The sequence below is a fragment of the Telmatherina bonti genome (genome assembly GCF_933228915.1).
Source record: "Telmatherina bonti genome assembly, chromosome: 22".
Taxonomy (NCBI): domain Eukaryota; kingdom Metazoa; phylum Chordata; class Actinopteri; order Atheriniformes; family Telmatherinidae; genus Telmatherina; species Telmatherina bonti.
The window spans coordinates 2542423-2561203 of NC_136631.1; the positions used below are offsets into that span (position 1 = coordinate 2542423).

General features: G+C 46.1%; 1 protein-coding gene across 1 annotated transcript in view; it reads left to right on the forward strand.

Moving 5' to 3' along the window:
- The window catches only part of nrxn3a (neurexin 3a), a gene marked incomplete at its 5' end in the record, with an annotated part of 430723 nt that overhangs the window by 75196 nt on the left and 336746 nt on the right, over positions 1–18781 (forward strand). Inside the window, 3 exons of the mRNA XM_079262315.1 lie at positions 9147–9167; positions 12904–12930; positions 14883–14951. Coding sequence (XP_079118441.1) covers positions 9147–9167; positions 12904–12930; positions 14883–14951 — 117 coding nt within the window. The remainder of the gene's footprint in view (positions 1–9146; positions 9168–12903; positions 12931–14882; positions 14952–18781) is intronic.

An 18781-nucleotide genomic window follows, 5' to 3' on the forward strand; every position in this document is an offset into this window, starting at 1 on the left:
TCCATGGAGACTTAATGTTTCCACGCAGACGTAACGTATCCATGCAGATGTCATGTTTCCAAGCAGATGTAACGTTTCCAAGCAGACGTAACGTTTCCATGCAGACATTTCCACACAGACGTAACATTTAAATGCAGACGTAACCTTTCCAGGCAGACTTAACGTTTCCACACAGACGCAACGTTTCCACACAGACGTAATATTTCCACACAGACGTAACGTTTCCATGCAGACGTAATGCTTCCACGCAGGCGTAACATTTCCTTGCAGACGTAACGTTTCCTTGCAGACGTAACGTTTCCACACAGATGTAACTTTTCCACGCAGATGTAATGTTTACATGCAGACGTAACGTATCCATGCAGATGTCATGTTTCCAAGCAGATGTAACGTTTCCAAGCAGACGTAACGTTTCCAAGCAGATGTAACTTTTCCATTCAGACATTTCCATGCAGACGTAATGTTTCCATGTAGACATAACGTTTCCACGCAGACGTAATGTTTCCATGCAGACGTAACGTATCCATGCAGATGTAACTTTTCCACGCAGATGTAATGTTTCCATGTAGACGTAACGTTTCCATGCAGACGTAACGTATCCATGCAGATGTCATGTTTCCCAGCAGACATAACGTTTCAACACAGACGTAACGTTTCCATGCAGACGTAACATTTAAATGCAGACGTAACCTTTCCAGGCAGACTTAACGTTTCCACACAGACATAACGTTTCCACACAGACGTAATATTTCCACACAGACGTAACGTTTCCATGCAGACGTAATGCTTCCACGCAGGCGTAACATTTCCATGCAGACGTAACGTTTCCACGATGACATCACGTTTCCATGCAGATATAACGTTTCTACGCAGACGTAACGTTTCCACGCAGAGGTAACTTTTCCACGCAGACGTAACGTTTCCAAGCAGACATAACTTTTCCATGCAGACGTAACGTTTCCACATAGATGTAACTTTTCCACGCAGATGTAATGTTTACATGCAGACGTAACGTTTAAATGCAGACGTAACGTTTCCAAGCAGACCTTTCCACGCAGACATCACATTTCTATGCAGATGTACCGTTTCCACGCAGACGTAACTTTTCCACGCAGACGTAACGTTTCCACACAGACGTATCGTTTCCACGCAGACGTAACGTTTCCACGCAGACGTAACGTTTCCTTGCAGACATAACGTTTCCTTTCAGACGTAACGTTTCCACGCAGAGGTAACGTTTCCACGCAGACGTAATGTTTCCACGCAGACGTAACGTTTCCACATAGATGTAACTTTTCCACGCAGATGTAATGTTTATATGCAGACGTAACGTATCCATGCAGATGTCATGTTTCCAAGCAGATGTAACGTTTCCAAGCAGACGTAACGTTTCCAAGCAGATGTAACTTTTCCATGCAGACATTTCCACGCAGACGTAATGTTTCCATGTAGACATAACGTTTCCACGCAGACGTAATGTTTCCATGCAGACTTAACGTATCCAAGCAGATGTAACGTTTCCAAGCAGACGTAACGTTTCCAAGCAGACGTAACGTTTCCATGCAGACATTTCCACGCAGACGTAATGTTTCCATGTAGACATAACGTTTCCATGCAGACGTAACCTTTCCAGGCAGACTTAACGTTTCCACACAGACGTAACTTTTCCACACAGACGTAATATTTCCACACAGACGTAACGTTTCCATGCAGACGTAATGCTTCCACGCAGGCGTAACATTTCCATGCAGACGTAACCTTTCCACATAGATGTAACGTTTCCACGCAGATGTAATGTTTACATGCAGACGTAACGTTTAAATGCAGACGTAATGTTTCCATGCAGACGTAACGTTTCCACATAGATGTAACTTTTCCACGCAGATGTAATGATTACATGCAGATGTAACGTTTAAATGCAGACATAATGTTTCCAAGCAGACCTTTCCACGCAGACATCACATTTCTATGCAGATGTACAGTTTCCACGCAGACGTAACATTTCCTTACAGACGTAACGTTTCCACGCAGACGTCACGTTTCCAAGCAGACGTAAAGTTTCCATGCAGACGTAACGTTTCCGTGCAGACGTAACGTTTCCAAGCAGACGTAACGTTTCCATGCAGACGTAACGTTTCCATGCAGATGTCATGTTTCACAGCAGACATAACGTTTCAACACAGACCTAACATTTAAATGCAGACGTAACCTTTCCAGGCAGACTTAACGTTTCCACACAGACACAACATTTCCACAGAGACGTAATATTTCCACACAGACGTAACGTTTCCATGCAGACGTAATGCTTCCATGCAGGCGAAACGTTTCCATGCAGACGTAACGTTTCCACACAGACGTAACGTTTCCTTGCAGACATAACGTTTCCACGCAGAGGTAACGTTTCCAACCAGACGTAACGTTTCCACATAGATGTAACTTTTCCACGCAGATGTAACGTTTCCACATAGATGTAACTTTTCCACGCAGATGTAATGTTTACATGCAGACGTAACGTATCCATGCAGATGTCATGTTTCCAAGCAGACGTAACATTTCCATGCAGACATTTCCACGCAGACGTAATGTTTCCATGTAGACATAACGTTTCCATGCCGACGTAATGTTTCCACACAGACCTTTCCACGCAGACATCACGTTTCCATGCAGACGTAACGTTTCCACGCAGACCTAACATTTCCACGATGACATGTTGTTTCCATGCAGATATAACGTTTCCACGCAGACGTAACGTTTCCATGCAGACGTAACGTTTCCATGCAGACGTAACGTTTCCAAGCAGACGTAACGTTTCCAAGCAGACGTAACGTTTCCACGCAGATGTAACGTTTCCACGCAGACGTAACGTTTCCTTGCAGACATAACGTTTCCTTTCAGACGTAACGTTTCCACGCAGAGGTAACGTTTCCACGCAGACGTAACGTTTCCACGCAGACGTAACGTTTCCACATAGATGTAACTTTTCCACGCAGATGTAATATTTATATGCAGACGTAACGTATCCATGCAGATGTCATGTTTCCAAGCAGATGTAACGTTTCCAAGCAGACGTAACGTTTCCAAGCAGATGTAACTTTTCCATGCAGACATTTCCACGCAGACGTAATGTTTCCATGTAGACATAACGTTTCCACGCAGACGTAATGTTTCCATGCAGACGTAACGTATCCATGCAGATGTCATGTTTCCAAGCAGATGTAACGTTTCCAAGCAGACGTAACGTTTCCATGCAGACATTTCCACGCAGACGTAATGTTTCCATGTAGACATAACGTTTCCATGCAGACGTAACCTTTCCAGGCAGACTTAACGTTTCCACACAGACGTAATATTTCCACACAGACGTAACGTTTCCATGCAGACGTAATGCTTCCACGCAGGCGTAACATTTCCATGCAGACGTAACCTTTCCACGCAGACGTAACGTTTCCATGCAGACGTAACGTTTCCACATAGATGTAACGTTTCCACGCAGATGTAATGTTTACATGCAGACGTAACGTTTAAATGCAGACGTAATGTTTCCATGCAGACGTAACGTTTCCACATAGATGTAACGTTTCCACGCAGATGTAATGTTTACATGCAGACGTAACGTTTAAATGCAGACGTAATGTTTCCAAGCAGAACTTTCCACGTAGACATCACATTTCTATGCAGATTTACCGTTTCCACGCAGACGTAATGCTTCCACGCAGGCGTAACATTCCCATGCAGACGTAACGTTTCCACAATGACATCACGTTTCCATGCAGATATAACGTTTCTACGCAGACGTAAAGTTTCCACGCAGAGGTAACGTTTCCGTGCAGAGGTCACGTTTCCAAGCAGACATAACGTTTCCATGCAGACGTAACTATTCCACATAGATGTAACTTTTCCACGCAGATGTAATGATTACATGCAGATGTAACGTTTAAATGCAGACATAATGTTTCCAAGCAGACCTTTCCACGCAGACATCACATTTCTATGCAGATGTACAGTTTCCACGCAGACGTAACATTTCCTTACAGACGTAACGTTTCCACGCAGACGTAACGTTTCCATGCAGACGTAACGTTTCCGTGCAGACGTAACGTTTCCAAGCAGACGTAACGTTTCCAAGCAGACGTAATGTTTCCGTGCAGACGTAAAGTTTCCATGCAGACGTAACGTTTCCGTGCAGACGTAACGTTTCCAAGCAGACGTAACGTTTCCATGCAGACGTAACGTTTCCACATAGATGTAACTTTTCCACGCAGATGTAATGTTTCCATGTAGACGTAACGTTTCCATGCAGACGTAACGTATCCATGCAGATGTCATGTTTCACAGCAGACATAACGTTTCAACACAGACCTAACATTTAAATGCAGACGTAACCTTTCCAGGCAGACTTAACGTTTCCACACAGACACAACGTTTCCACACAGACGTAATATTTCCACACAGACGTAACGTTTCCATGCAGACGTAATGCTTCCATGCAGGCGTAACGTTTCCATGCAGAGGAAACGTTTCCAACCAGACGTAACGTTTCCACATAGATGTAACTTTTCCACGCAGATGTAACGTTTCCACATAGATGTAACTTTTCCACGCAGATGTAATGTTTACATGCAGACGTAACGTATCCATGCAGATGTCATGTTTCCAAGCAGATGTAACGTTTCCAAGCAGACGTAACGTTTCCAAGCAGATGTAACTTTTCCATGCAGACATTTCCACGCAGACGTAATGTTTCCATGTAGACATAACGTTTCCACGCAGACGTAATGTTTCCATGCAGACGTAACGTATCCATGCAGATGTCATGTTTCCAAGCAGATGTTACGTTTCCAAGCAGACGTAACATTTCCATGCAGACATTTCCACGCAGACGTAATGTTTCCATGTAGACATAACGTTTCCATGCCGACGTAATGTTTCCACACAGACCTTTCCACGCAGACATCACGTTTCCATGCAGACGTAACGTTTCCACGCAGACCTAACATTTCCACTATGACATGTTGTTTCCATGCAGATATAACGTTTCCACGCAGACGTAACGTTTCCATGCAGACGTAACGTTTCCATGCAGACGTAACGTTTCCACGCAGACGTAACGTTTCCATGCAGACGTAACGTTTCCATGCAGACGTAACGTTTCCAAGCAGACGTAACGTTTCCATGCAGACGTAATGTTTCCACATAGATGTAACTTTTCCATGCAGATGTAATGTTCACATGCAGACGTAATATTTCCATGCAGATGTAACGTATCCGTGGAGATGTCATGTTTCCAAGCAGATGTAACGTTTCCAAGCAGACGTCACGTTTCCACGCAGACGTCACGTTTCCATGCAGACGTAACCTTTCCTGCAGACGTAACGTTTTCACACAGACTTAACGTTTCCATGCCGACGTAATGTTTCCACGCAGACATCAGGTTTCCATGCAGACGTAACGTTCCCACGCAGACGTAACATTCCCACGATGACATTACGTTTCCAAGCAGATATAACATTTCCACGCAGACATAACGTTTCCAAGCAGACGTAACGTTTCCATGCAGACTTAACGTTTCCACATAGATGTAACTTTTCCACGCAGATGTAATGTTTACATGCAGACGTAATGTTTACATGCAGACGTAACGTATCCATGCAGATGTCATGTTTCCAAGCAGATGTAACGTTTCCAAGCAGATGTAACATTTTCACGCACACATTTCCACGCAGACGTAATGTTTCCATGCAGACATAACGTTTACACGCAGACGTAACGTTTCCACACAGACGTAACGTTTCCACGCAGACCTTTCCACGCAGACCTTTCCACGCAGATGTAATGTTTCCATGCAGACATAACATTTCCATGCAGACGTAACCTTTCCATGCAGACGTAACGTTTCTACGCAGATTCAACGTTGCAGCCTCAGATGTCAGATTCCGAGGGCATAAAGACCACTTTCCACGTCTTCCTGCTACTATCTACCTGCTATCCTCACTGCAGCACCTCCACCTCAGCTGCATCCCAAACGTCTTCTTGGCTTTATTCCAGCCTCAGAGGATCATTATTTTCGTTCTTTTCTCATCACTTGTTGAACTTTGGCTGCTCCTGATTGGACGTTACCGTCAGTTTAAGCTCTCTGATTGGTGGAAAGTCTGACAGGAAGTGTCTTCATCATCATGTCCAGGTGAAAATAGAGGTCTCTTAGCAACATGGTAGTGATGGTGATGAAGATGTGATAAATAATGGTGCATTTACCATCTAGAGTCTCTGAATAAACACTACATGTTGTGTCTGGATTGTAAACCTCCTGGACGGATAGAAATGCTGGAAAACCTCCGTAGACCAGCTGGAGGGTCACATGACCAGCTGGAGGGTCACATGACCATCACAGAGTTCCTGAGACGCTGCTGATGATGAATGACTTTGGGAAGATCTGATGGAGTTTTAAGAGCCAATATAGAGTTTAAAATTACAGCAAGATGTTTGGATTGTCCAGTTAGTTCTGACTGACGCTGGGCAAGAACAACAGATTGTTCCAAACAATCATTTCAGATTTGTCTTTCCGAAGTCTTTAGCCTGAGTTGCTTCTCTGAACTTACCTTTCTCATGATATTGTATAAATGTGTACAACCCACACAATCAGTCATAGAAGAAGTAAGAGAAAAAAAAGTCGTTTTAAAAGTACCCGATTGATCACCGAGCTTTTCCACATTATCCAGCACATACATCCTGAATCATCCCTTCAAGTAATCCACTTTGAGCTTTGGTCCCCCGCTATCATCGCCTCTCCTTTGGGGTGTTGAATTTAAGGAAAGTCACAAGGAAAGTCTTTCTCGGGATTTTATGTCCACTGATGAATAAATAAGTGTACCCAAAGTGTTACGATACCCAAACCTAAATGTTTACTCGTCTCTGCTGAAAATGCAACCTCTGTGGTCCACTGTTTTGTTGAATCTCACCTTTTATTAAATATTTATAGCTTTGTTATCTTTATCTGGCTCTCAGAGCAAAGCCTGATGCTGGAAATGAACACAAAGTAGGAGAGGAAATTGTTAAAGGAAGTGGGTCAAGATGACCGAGGAGCAAGGAAGACGAGTGACTCCAGCTGATCGGAGTCACAAAGTGGCTCCACAGTAAACTGAAAGGAGAAATGGGAATTTACAGCTTCATAAACAAACTGTTCTCTCCCAACTTCACTTCTGAAACTCTTTAAATCTGATTACCTCTGCCAGGGATGTTATGTTTTACCTGGCATTTATCTGTTGTCTATCGCTACTGTAAAGAATCCTCTGGAGCGTTTTAAACGTTAGCCACACTGTCCATAATGTGCATAAAACCTCTGGAGATGGAAAAAAAAGAAGAGATGTGTAGTTGGCCTGATGAAGTTTTACACAATAGCATCAACAATCTCCATGTTGGTAACACAGTGCACCAAGAAAGCTTTCAGACTGTCTTTCATTGTTGGAGTAAAACTAGAAATCCCACCTCATCTGATTTAGAGTCGATGTCCAGACACCTGATGTCGGACAGCTTCATTTATTCCCAAAAAAAAAAATCCCAGATTTAATCTGGGATTTCAGAAGATTTCACGTTGAACCGACAGTCTTCAGTGTGAACTGAATTAATATCTGATGACTGTCAGACTGACCTTCGTCTGCTTGTCTTCACATTAACGCACCAACATTTAAATCATCACCCGGTGATAATAGCCAGGTAATGAGCAGATAATAACCAGGTACTTAGCAGATAATAACTAGGTGATGAACAGATAATAACCAGGTAATGAGCAGATAATAACCAGGTACTTAGCAGATAATAACTAGGTGATGAACAGATAATAACCAGGTAATGAGCAGATAATAACCAGGTACTTAGCAGATAATAACCAGGTACTTAGCAGATAATAACTAGGTGATGAACAGATAATAACCAGGTAATGAGCAGATAATAACCAGGTACTTAGCAGATAATAACTAGGTGATGAACAGATAATAACCAGGTAATGAGCAGATAATAACCAGGTACTTAGCAGATAATAACCAGGTACTTAGCAGATAATAACTAGGTGATGAACAGATAATAACCAGGTAATGAGCAGATAATAACCAGGTAATGAGCAGATAATAACCAGGTACTTAGCAGATAATAACTAGGTGATGAACAGATAATAACCAGGTAATGAGCAGATAATAACCAGGTACTTAGCAGATAATAACCAGGTACTTAGCAGATAATAACTAGGTGATGAACAGATAATAACCAGGTAATGAGCAGATAATAACCAGGTACTTAGCAGATAATAACCAGGTACTTAGCAGATAATAACTAGTTGATGAACAGATGATAACCAGGTACTTAGCAGATAATAACCAGGTACTTAGCAGATAATAACTAGGTGATGAACAGATAATAACCAGGTAATTAGCAGATAATAACCAGGTACTTAACAGATAATAACCAGGTGATGGACAGATAATAACCAGGTAATGAGCAGATAATAACCAGGTACTTAGCAGATAATAACCAGGTACTTAGCAGATAATAACTAGGTGATGGACAGATAATAACCAGGTAATTAGCAGATAATAACCAGGTACTTAGCAGATAATAACCAGGTACTTAGCAGATAATAACTAGGTGATGAACAGATAATAACCAGGTAATTAGCAGATAATAACCAGGTACTTAGCAGATAATAACCAGGTGATGAACAGATAATAACCAGGTAATAAGCAGATAATAACCATGTGATAAACAGGTAATAGCCAGGTGACATTTTTTAACCAGGTGAGAAGCAGGTGATCCTACTATCTGTTATGTTTCTGGGTTTCTGCAGCCATAACAAAGTTTCTGATGGAAACCTTTCTTCATCTTTTAGTGTTTTGTTATTTATAAATAAAAGAAACATCAGCTGTTTGGCTGTTGGAAGAAAATCTTACAGATTATTTCTCTTCGTGTAAAAAGTCATTTCCTGTAACGCCTGACTGCTTAAACCTTCTTCTCCGTGAAGGGCATGCAAACGGCTGGGAAAGCCACCGTCTGCATGGACTCTGATGTGTTTAATCAGTTGCATGAAAATCAACATGCAAGTACTAAGTGTGTCTAATGCTGCCTTTGTGTGTTTGTTTGTTTGTTTCCTTCCCCTGCAGAGGTCAGCTACACTTTTCCAGGTGAGTCGGAATAAACACTTCCAAACATACATGATGTGATTCCACAGAACTGCAGTTTTCTGTTGCCTGATTTAGACCAGATATTGTCATATTTCTACTAAATAAAGCAGATAAAATCAGTAAATCATGACGGTCATCTTTAACCAGATCATTAAATGAAATGAAACTAAAAGACAGAAGGTTGAAAAACATCTTCTCTCTGGAGGTGACGCCAAGCATCGACCACAACCTGTTCAGGATCCAACTCCACTTCCCACACCTGCATGTTCTGAAATCTGGGACAGACGGAGGACGGATGCATCTGTCGGTCCGCTCATCAGAGATCTTAGATCAGGGCCCGTATGTACCAGGTGTCCCGGAGCCATTTTAGTCCCGAGTGCTGAGAATTTGTGGAATTTAGTCTCAAACTTAAGAGTTGTCTTAGTGGCACCAGGGTGGTCCTCTACACCGCTCTCTACAGGACCTCCTGGCCAATCAGGGCACTTCTGGAGGCCTTCAACATCTGGAAGAGGAGCAGGGATTCTTATGTTTTAGAATCTGACTAAATGTGACGAATTCTCAGGACTTTGGAGTAGAAGCCCATCTGCTGAATGCAGCGGACGGACTGACGGCTACGTCCGTCTCCTGCGTTGGTTCTTTAGTCTGTTTACAAGCTCAGCTTTCTGTCAGTTGTTGCAAAAACGGAGCAATACCACCGGAAACCACCGGGGGCAGCGTTGAGTTCTGTAGCTGACACACAACCAGAGAAGAAGAGGAGGTAGAAGACGACACAGACGCTGCCAAACTAAAAGCACCTGAAGAAGAATATCATGATTTTCCTCTTCTGGTGGTTTGGATGGTTGGAAACAACGTTGTAGCGGTGAGTTACCGACATCAACCACTGTCTGAACTCAGCTCCACCTGAAGCTCCACCTAAAGCTCCACCTAAAGCTCCACCTGAAGCTCCACCTAAAGCTCCACCTAGAGCTCCACCTGAAGCTCCACCTAAAGCTCCACCTAAAGCTCCACCTGAAGCTCCACCTGAAGCTCCACCTGAAGCTCCACCTAGAGCTCCACCTAAAGCTCCACCTAAAGCTCCACCTGAAGCTCCACCTAGAGCTCCATCTGAAGCTCCACCTAAAGCTCCACCTGAAGCTCCACCTGAAGCTCCACCTGAAGCTCCACCTAAAGCTCCACCTGAAGCTCCACCTGAAGCTCCACCTAAAGCTCCCCTAAAGCTCCACCTGAAGCTCCACCTGAAGCTCCATCTGAAGCTCCACCTAAAGCTCCACCTGAAGCTCCACCTGAAGCTCCATCTGAAGCTCCACCTAAAGCTCCACCTGAAGCTCCATCTGAAGCTCCACCTAAAGCGCCACCTAAAGCTCCACCTAAAGCTCCACCTGAAGCTCCATCTGAAGCTCCACCTATAGCTCCACCTAGAGCTCCACCTATAGCTCCACATAAAGCTCCACCTGAAGCTCCACCTAAAGCTCCACCTAGAGCTCCACCTGAAGCTCCACCTAAAGCTCCACATAAAGCTCCACCTGAAGCTCCACCTAAAGCTCCACATAAAGCTCCACCTGAAGCTCCACCTAAAGCTCCACCTGAAGCTCCACCTAAAGCTCCACATAAAGCTCCACCTGAAGCTCCACCTAAAGCGCCACCTAAAGCTCCACATAAAGCTCCACCTGAAGCTCCACCTGAAGCTCCATCTGAAGCTCCACCTATAGCTCCACCTATAGCTCCACATAAAGCTCCACCTGAAGCTCCACCTAAAGCTCCACCTAGAGCTCCACCTGAAGCTCCACCTATAGCTCCACCTATAGCTCCACATAAAGCTCCACCTGAAGCTCCACCTAAAGCTCCACCTGAAGCTCCACCTAAAGCTCCACATAAAGCTCCACATAAAGCTCCACCTGAAGCTCCACCTAAAGCGCCACCTAAAGCTCCACATAAAGCTCCACCTGAAGCTCCACCTGAAGCTCCATCTGAAGCTCCACCTATAGCTCCACCTAAAGCTCCACATAAAGCTCCACCTGAAGCTCCACCTAAAGCGCCACCTAAAGCTCCACATAAAGCTCCACCTGAAGCTCCACCTGAAGCTCCATCTGAAGCTCCACCTATAGCTCCACCTATAGCTCCACATAAAGCTCCACCTGAAGCTCCATCTGAAGCTCCATCTGAAGCTCCACCTATAGCTCCACCTATAGCTCCACATAAAGCTCCACCTGAAGCTCCACCTAAAGCTCCACCTAGAGCTCCACCTGAAGCTCCACCTATAGCTCCACCTATAGCTCCACATAAAGCTCCACCTGAAGCAGCGGCACCACCTGGAGGCCATGGATTCTGCCAGGAGGCTCTGGATTTCAACACGGTGCTAAGAACTGATCTGGAAAGAGGTGAGGGGGCTGGAGAGTCCCCTTGCTGGAGATCCCAGCCGCATGATGGGTTTTCAGAGGCTTTTCTGGACCACGGTTCACGGTGTCATGCAGAGGAAACACAGAAACCGTTCAGTGAAATGCTCCGTCTCCTCCTGCACAAGGTCTGGAGATGCAGTGAGGGGTTCCAGCTGGTCAGGGTTCCAGCGGGTCAGGGTTCCACCGGGTCAGGGTTCCACCGGGTCAGGGTTCCAGTGGGTTAGGGTTCTAGCGGGTCAGGGTTCCACCGGGTCAGGGTTCCAGGGGGTCAGGGTTCCAGTGGGTTAGGGTTCTAGCGGGTCAGGGTTCCACCGGGTCAGGGTTCCAGGGGGTCAGGGTTCCAGTGGGTTAGGGTTCTAGCGGGTCAGGGTTCCACCGGGTCAGGGTTCCAGGGGGTCAGGGTTCCACCGGGTCAGGGTTCCAGCGGGTCAGGGTTCCACCGGGTCAGGGTTCCACCGGGTCAGGGTTCCAGTGGGTTAGGGTTCTAGCGAGTCAGGGTTCCACCGGGTCAGGGTTCCAGTGGGTTAGGGTTCTAGCGGGTCAGGGTTCCACCGGGTCAGGGTTCCACCGGGTCAGGGTTCCAGTGGGTTAGGGTTCTAGCGGGTCAGGGTTCCACCGGGTCAGGGTTCCACCGGGTCAGGGTTCCAGTGGGTTAGGGTTCTAGCGGGTCAGGGTTCCACCGGGTCAGGGTTCCAGGGGGTCAGGGTTCCAGCGGGTCAGGGTTCCACCGGGTCAGGGTTCCACCGGGTCAGGGTTCCAGTGGGTTAGGGTTCTAGCGGGTCAGGGTTCCACCGGGTCAGGGTTCCAGTGGGTTAGGGTTCTAGCGGGTCAGGGTTCCACCGGGTCAGGGTTCCAGGGGGTCAGGGTTCCACCGGGTCAGGGTTCCAGCGGGTCAGGGTTCCACCGGGTCAGGGTTCCACCGGGTCAGGGTTCCAGTGGGTTAGGGTTCTAGCGGGTCAGGGTTCCACCGGGTCAGGGTTCCAGGGGGTCAGGGTTCCAGGGGGTCAGGTTTCTAGCGGGTCAGGGTTCCAGTGGGTCAGGGTTCTAGCAGGTCAGGGTTCCAGGGGGTCAGGGTTCTAGCGGGTCAGGGTTCCAGGGGGTCAGGGTTTTAGCAGGTCAGGGTTCCATGTTAACATCTGGAGGGAGGCAGGAAGTCCAGGTAGATGCTGTGAAGCTTCATGTGTGGGTTGATGAAGAAGCCTCCTGGTGGAAGCTTTGGATGTGTGTGTGTGTGTGTGTTTGATGACATGCTCTCCTCTCAGGAGAAACATGTTTCATCACAATACCAGAGCGTATTGACATAAGTGTTCTCCTCCTCCTTTCCCTCCTTTCTACCGAAGGCTTGGCGCACATGATGGCCGAACAAGGTAGGCATGTCTTCACTGCTGCTGTCCTCCTTCCAGCGTGCATTCTGTGCTTTGTGTGGATGCACGTGCACGTTTTATTCTTCTGTCATCATGTAGACACAGCTGGTTATTCTGTCGCTGCAAACAGTTCAGTTTTAATCCTAAAAATCTGAAACTGGAAGTCCTCTTTCTGGATACAGGGAGGAACGTTTATCAGCTGGTAGCAGCTGGTAGCAGCAGGTAGCAGCCGATAGCAGCTGTTAGCAGCAGCTGGTAGCAGCTGTTGGTAGCAGCTGGTAGCAGCTGGTAGCAGCAGATAGCAGCCGGTAGCAGCCGGTAGCAGCTGGTAGCAGCTGGTAGCAGCAGCTGGTAGCAGCAGATAGCAGCAGCAGGTAGCAGCCAGTAGCGGCCGGTAGCAGCCGGTAGCAGCCGGTAGCAGCTGGTAGCAGCTGGTAGCAGCAGCTGGTAGCAGCTGGTAGCAGCAGGTAGCAGCAGCTGGTAGCAGCAGATAGCAGCAGCAGGTAGCAGCCAGTAGCGGCCGGTAGCAGCAGGTGGTAGCAACCGGTAGCAACTGGTAGCAGCAGCCGGTAGCAACTGGTAGTAGCAGCTGGTAGCAGCTAGTAGCAGCTTGTAGCATCTAGTAGCAGTTGGTTGCAGCCGGTAGCAGCTGGTAGCAGGAGCTGGTAGCAGCTAGTAGCAGCTGGTTGCAGCTGGTAGCAGCTGGTAGCAGAAGGTAGCAGCAGCCGGTAGCAGCTAGGAGCTGCTGGTAGTAGCCGGTAGCAGCAACTGGCAGCAACTGGAAGCAGCTAGTAACAGCTAGTAGCATCTAGTAGCAACTGGTTGCAGCCGGTAGCAGCAGGTAGCAGCAGCTGGTAGCACCTAGTAGCAGCTAGTTGCAGCTAGCAGCAGCTGGTAGCAGCTAGTAGCAGCTAGTTGCAGCTAGCAGCAGCTGGTAGCAGCCATGAACATCTGGTCCATATGTTGCTCTGCGCAACAATTTCTTTCTTTCTGCCTCTTTTAAAGTTACAAAACAGGAAATAAAAACAACTTTGGAGGCTTTTTAAGTTTCTGTTTGAGGAAAGCAAAATGAACTAATTTCTTTTTTATGTGTTGTTTTTAATTATTTGTTTTTTATGTTCCTAATATTAAATATTAATAATTCAGCTGACATTTCTCCTCTCACTTGGCCAGACCAGGTTTAGTTCGGGACAAAGTTTTCTGGAATGAGAGTACATGTAATTATTACATTTAAATAAATTAGAATAAAATGATTTAAGTCTTATTTTCTGTTTTAATGTAAAAATGAATGGAAAAACTTTAAAACAAAAACCTTGTTCTTTATTTAAAACACTTAAATTCGCAATGTGACCAATAAAGTGATCCAGTCAAACACCAAGCTGTGGTCCCCGACCCCCAGCAGAGACCCACAGAGAATGTCTAAAGAATATGATATTAGCTACGATAATATAGCTCCTCCATAATCTAATTACACAATATATTATTCAATAATAATAATATAATTCTGTTATTATGCTATAATTTGTGGAACTGACTTCCATCTGTAATTACAGGTACTCTGAAATATGCAGATTTATTAAAGTATGAGACAGATAAAAAGAAAAAGTAATAATTGTGAATATTAAGATTATTCATCTTGTTTGAAAGAAAAAGTTGCATCAAGTTAAAACAGAACATTTTAACGATAAAAACGATGATTCCAGTCAGATGAAAGATGATCAGACTTGTGGAGATGTATTTTGTAATAAAAATGCTGCAGAATGACCCAGTTGTGTCTTATGTGAACAGAAGAGATGTGAACTGTTCCTTTAAGCTACAGAAACATGTTTGCAGTTTCTGCTGTTTTTACATAAAGCCAGCATGACGTGATGTGTTTGCTGTTAACTGGAATTTTAACTGACCCTTCCTCCTCTTCTTCCTCCCTCTCTCTTGGCCGTGGACTCCTGCTCTTCTAGCTAAAAGCAAAGGTACAGCTTTTTCCAAATCTTTCCATTTCCGCCGGTACGAAAAGCGACGCTTGCTCTGTAAGTGTTTGATATGTTTAATGTCTGCTTTGTATTGAGATGTCTCTTCTGTGATGTGTTCAAAGACCTTCAGTCTGTTGTAAAACAAACCGTCACACTGGATCAGTTTTCAGATCTGGACTGTCTGTCTCTGTGAACCACCTGGGTTCAGACAGCAGAGTCTCTAATTTACAATGACGGGATGGAACCTAAAGGTCGCACAGATTCATCTTTCAACTACGCAAAGAATTCACCTTCATCTTCATCATATCCTCTTTTAGTACCGATCATCGTCTTCCTCATATCACATCAGTAGAAAGTGACCCATGTTGGATGAATGGATGGGTGGGTAGATGGATGGATGGGTGGATGGATGGATGGGTGGGTGGATGGATGGATGGGTGGGTGGATGGATGGATGGATGGATGGGTGGATGGGTGGAAGGATTGATGGGTGGATGGGTGGGTGGATGGATGGGTGGATGGGTGTATGGATGGGTGGATGGGTGTATGGATGGGTGGAAGGATTGATGGGTGGATGGGTGGGTGGGTGGATGGATGGGTGGATGAATGGATTGATGGATGGATGGATGGATGATGGATAGGTAGATGGATGGATGGTGGGTGGGTGGAGGAATGGATTGATGGATGGATGGATGGATGGGTGGGTGGATGGATAGATGGATGGATGGATGAATGGATGGTGGATGGGTGGGTGGGTGGATAGATGGATGGATGGGCGGATTGATGGGTGGGTGGATGGATAGATGGATGGATGGATGAATGGATGGTGGATGGGTGGATAGATGGATGGATGGGTGGGTGGATAGATGGATGGATGGGCGGATTGATGGGTGGGTGGATGGGTGGATGGATGGATGGATGGATGGGTGGATTGGTGGATGGATGGATTGATGGATGGATGGATGGATGGATAGGTGGATGGATGGATGGTGGATGGGTGCATGGATGGATGGGTGGGTGGGTGGATTGGTGGATTGGTGGATGGATATGTGGGTAGGTGGATGGGTGGATGGATGGATGGGTGGATGGGTGGATGGATGGGTGGATGGATGGATGATGGATAGGTGGATGAATGGATTGATGGATGGATGGGTGGATGGATGGATGGATGGGTGGATGGGTGGAAGGATTGATGGGTGGATGGGTGGATTGGTGGATTGGTGGATGGATGGGTGGGTAGGTGGATGGGTGGATGGATGGATGGGTGGATGGGTGGGTGGGTGGATGGATGGATGGATGGATGGATGATGGATAGGTGGATGGATGGATGGTGGGTGGGTGGATGAATGGATTGATGGATGGATGGATGGGTGGATGGGTGGGTGGATGGATGGATGGATGGATGGATTGGTGGATGGATGGATGGTGGATGGGTGCATGGATGGATGGGTGGGTGGATGGGTGGATGGATGGATGGATGGGTGGATGGGTGGGTGGATGGATGGATGGGCAGATGGGTGGGTGGATGGATGAATGGATGGATGGATAGGTGGATGGTGGATGGGTGCATGGATGGATGGGTGGGTGGATGGGTGGATGGATGGATGGATGGGTGGGTGGATGGATGGATGGGTGGATGGATGGGTGGGTGGATAGATGGATGGATGGGTGGGTTGGTGGATAGGTGGATGGATGGATGGGTGGGTGGGTGGATAGATGGATGGATGGGTGGGTTGGTGGATGGGTGGATGGATAGATGGATGGATGGGTGGATGGATGGGTGCGTTGGTGGATGGGTGGATGGATGGATGGGTGGATGGATGGGTGGGTGGATAGATGGATGGATGGGTGGGTTGGTGGATGGGTGGATGGATGGATGGATGGATGGGTGGATGGATTGATGGGTGGATGGATGGATGGATAGATGGATGGATGGTGGATGGGTGGATGGATGGGTGGGTGGGTGGGTGGATGGATGGATGGATGGGTGGATGGATTGATGGGTGGATGGGTGGGTGGGTGGATAGATGGATGGATGGGTGGATGGATAGGTGGATGGATGGATGGTGGATGGGTGGGTGGATGGGTGGGTGGATAGATGGATGGATGGGTGGATGGATAGGTGGATGGATGGATGGATGGTGGATGGGTGGATGGATGGATGGATGGATGGATGGGTGGATGGGTGGGTGGATGGGTGGATGGATGGGTGGATGGGTGGGTGGATGGATGGATGGTGGATGGATGGATGGGTGGGTAGATGGGTGGGTGGATGGCTGGATGGATGGGTGGGTGGCTGGATGGATGGATGGGTGGGTGGATGGATGGGTGGATGGATGGGTGGATGGGTGGGTGGATGGATGGATGGGTGGGTGGCTGGATGGATGGATGGGTGGGTGGATGGATGGGTGGATGGGTGGGTGGATGGATGGGTGGGTGGGTGGGTGGCTGGATGGGTGGGTGGATGGGTGGATGGATGGGTGGATGACGTGTGTTTAGAATAAAGGTTGTGAATTTGGAGGATTGTTTGGTCAGAAATCAGAATGAACTCAAGGTTTCAGAATGTGACATCAAACGATGACATCATCTTAATTCCAGCGTCCGTCTTTGTATTGACATAAATCCAGATTTTCTGTTAATGGCTGATAAATCAGGAAGTGTCTCATGTCATCACGCTCGTTACTGACCACAGATCGTCACTGATTGGCTGTAGAATGAGGCGTTCACCTGTAATGCTTCCCCCATCCTCATCTCCATCCTAATTCTTGTTCTCATCCTCATCTTTATCCCTATCATTGTCCTCATGCATGTCTTCATCCTAATTGTTGTAATCGCCATACTCATTCTCATCTTCATCCTTGTTCTTGCTCTCATTTTTGTTCTAATACTCTTCCTCATTCTTGTTTTGTCTTCATTCACATCCTCATCTTCATACTTGTCCACATTTTGATTATTATCCTCATCCTGACTCTCATCCTCATCTTCGTTTAAATTTTCAAGCTCATTCTTGTTCTAATAGCCAGTCTCATATTCTTCCTTATCACCATCTTTATGCTTGTCTTCTTTCTCATCCGTATCCTCCTCTTCATTATCATCATCATCCTGATCAATCTTCATCATCTTCTTTATTCCCATCCTTGACCTTATATTTATCCTAATCTTAGTCCTTTATCCTCATTTCATTCATAATGCTCATCCCTATTTTCATCTTTATCATCCCCATCCATCATCATCCTCATCCTAATTTCAAATTAAGGTGACCATTTGTGTCCCTGTCCCCATTCTCCCCTTCTTCGTCTTCCTCCTTCTCAGTCTCATCCTTATTTTTATGTTTGTCTTCAACCTCATCCTCATATTCATCATAATGCTCATCCTAATCTTTGTTCTCATTCTCATTATTTTCCTGCTCATCTTCCTCCTTCTGCACATCGTTGTCTTCTTTCTCGTCCTAATTCTCATCATTTGCTTCCATTTCCCAATCCTAATCTTCATACCATCCTCATCCTCATCTTCATCCTCATCCTTATTTGTGTCTCATCCTCATCTTCATCCTCATCCTTATTTGTGTCTCATCCTCGTCTTCATCCTAATCCTCATTATAATTCTTGTTCCTATTCATATTCTTATTCTCATCTTCATCCTCATTATCTTTTTTTCTTCATCCTCATTTAATCCTCATCCTCATCCCCATCTTGGTCCTCATTCTCCTCCCTATCCTCATCCTCATCTCCTTTATTTTTTCTCATCCATCCTTGTTCTTATCCTAATTTTGAATAGCAGAGAATTTTCAACCCCTCATCTTCGTCCTCGTCCTCATCCTCATCCTCATCCCCATCTTGGTCCTCATTCTCCTCCCTATCCTCATCCTTATCTCAATCCTTGTTTTCT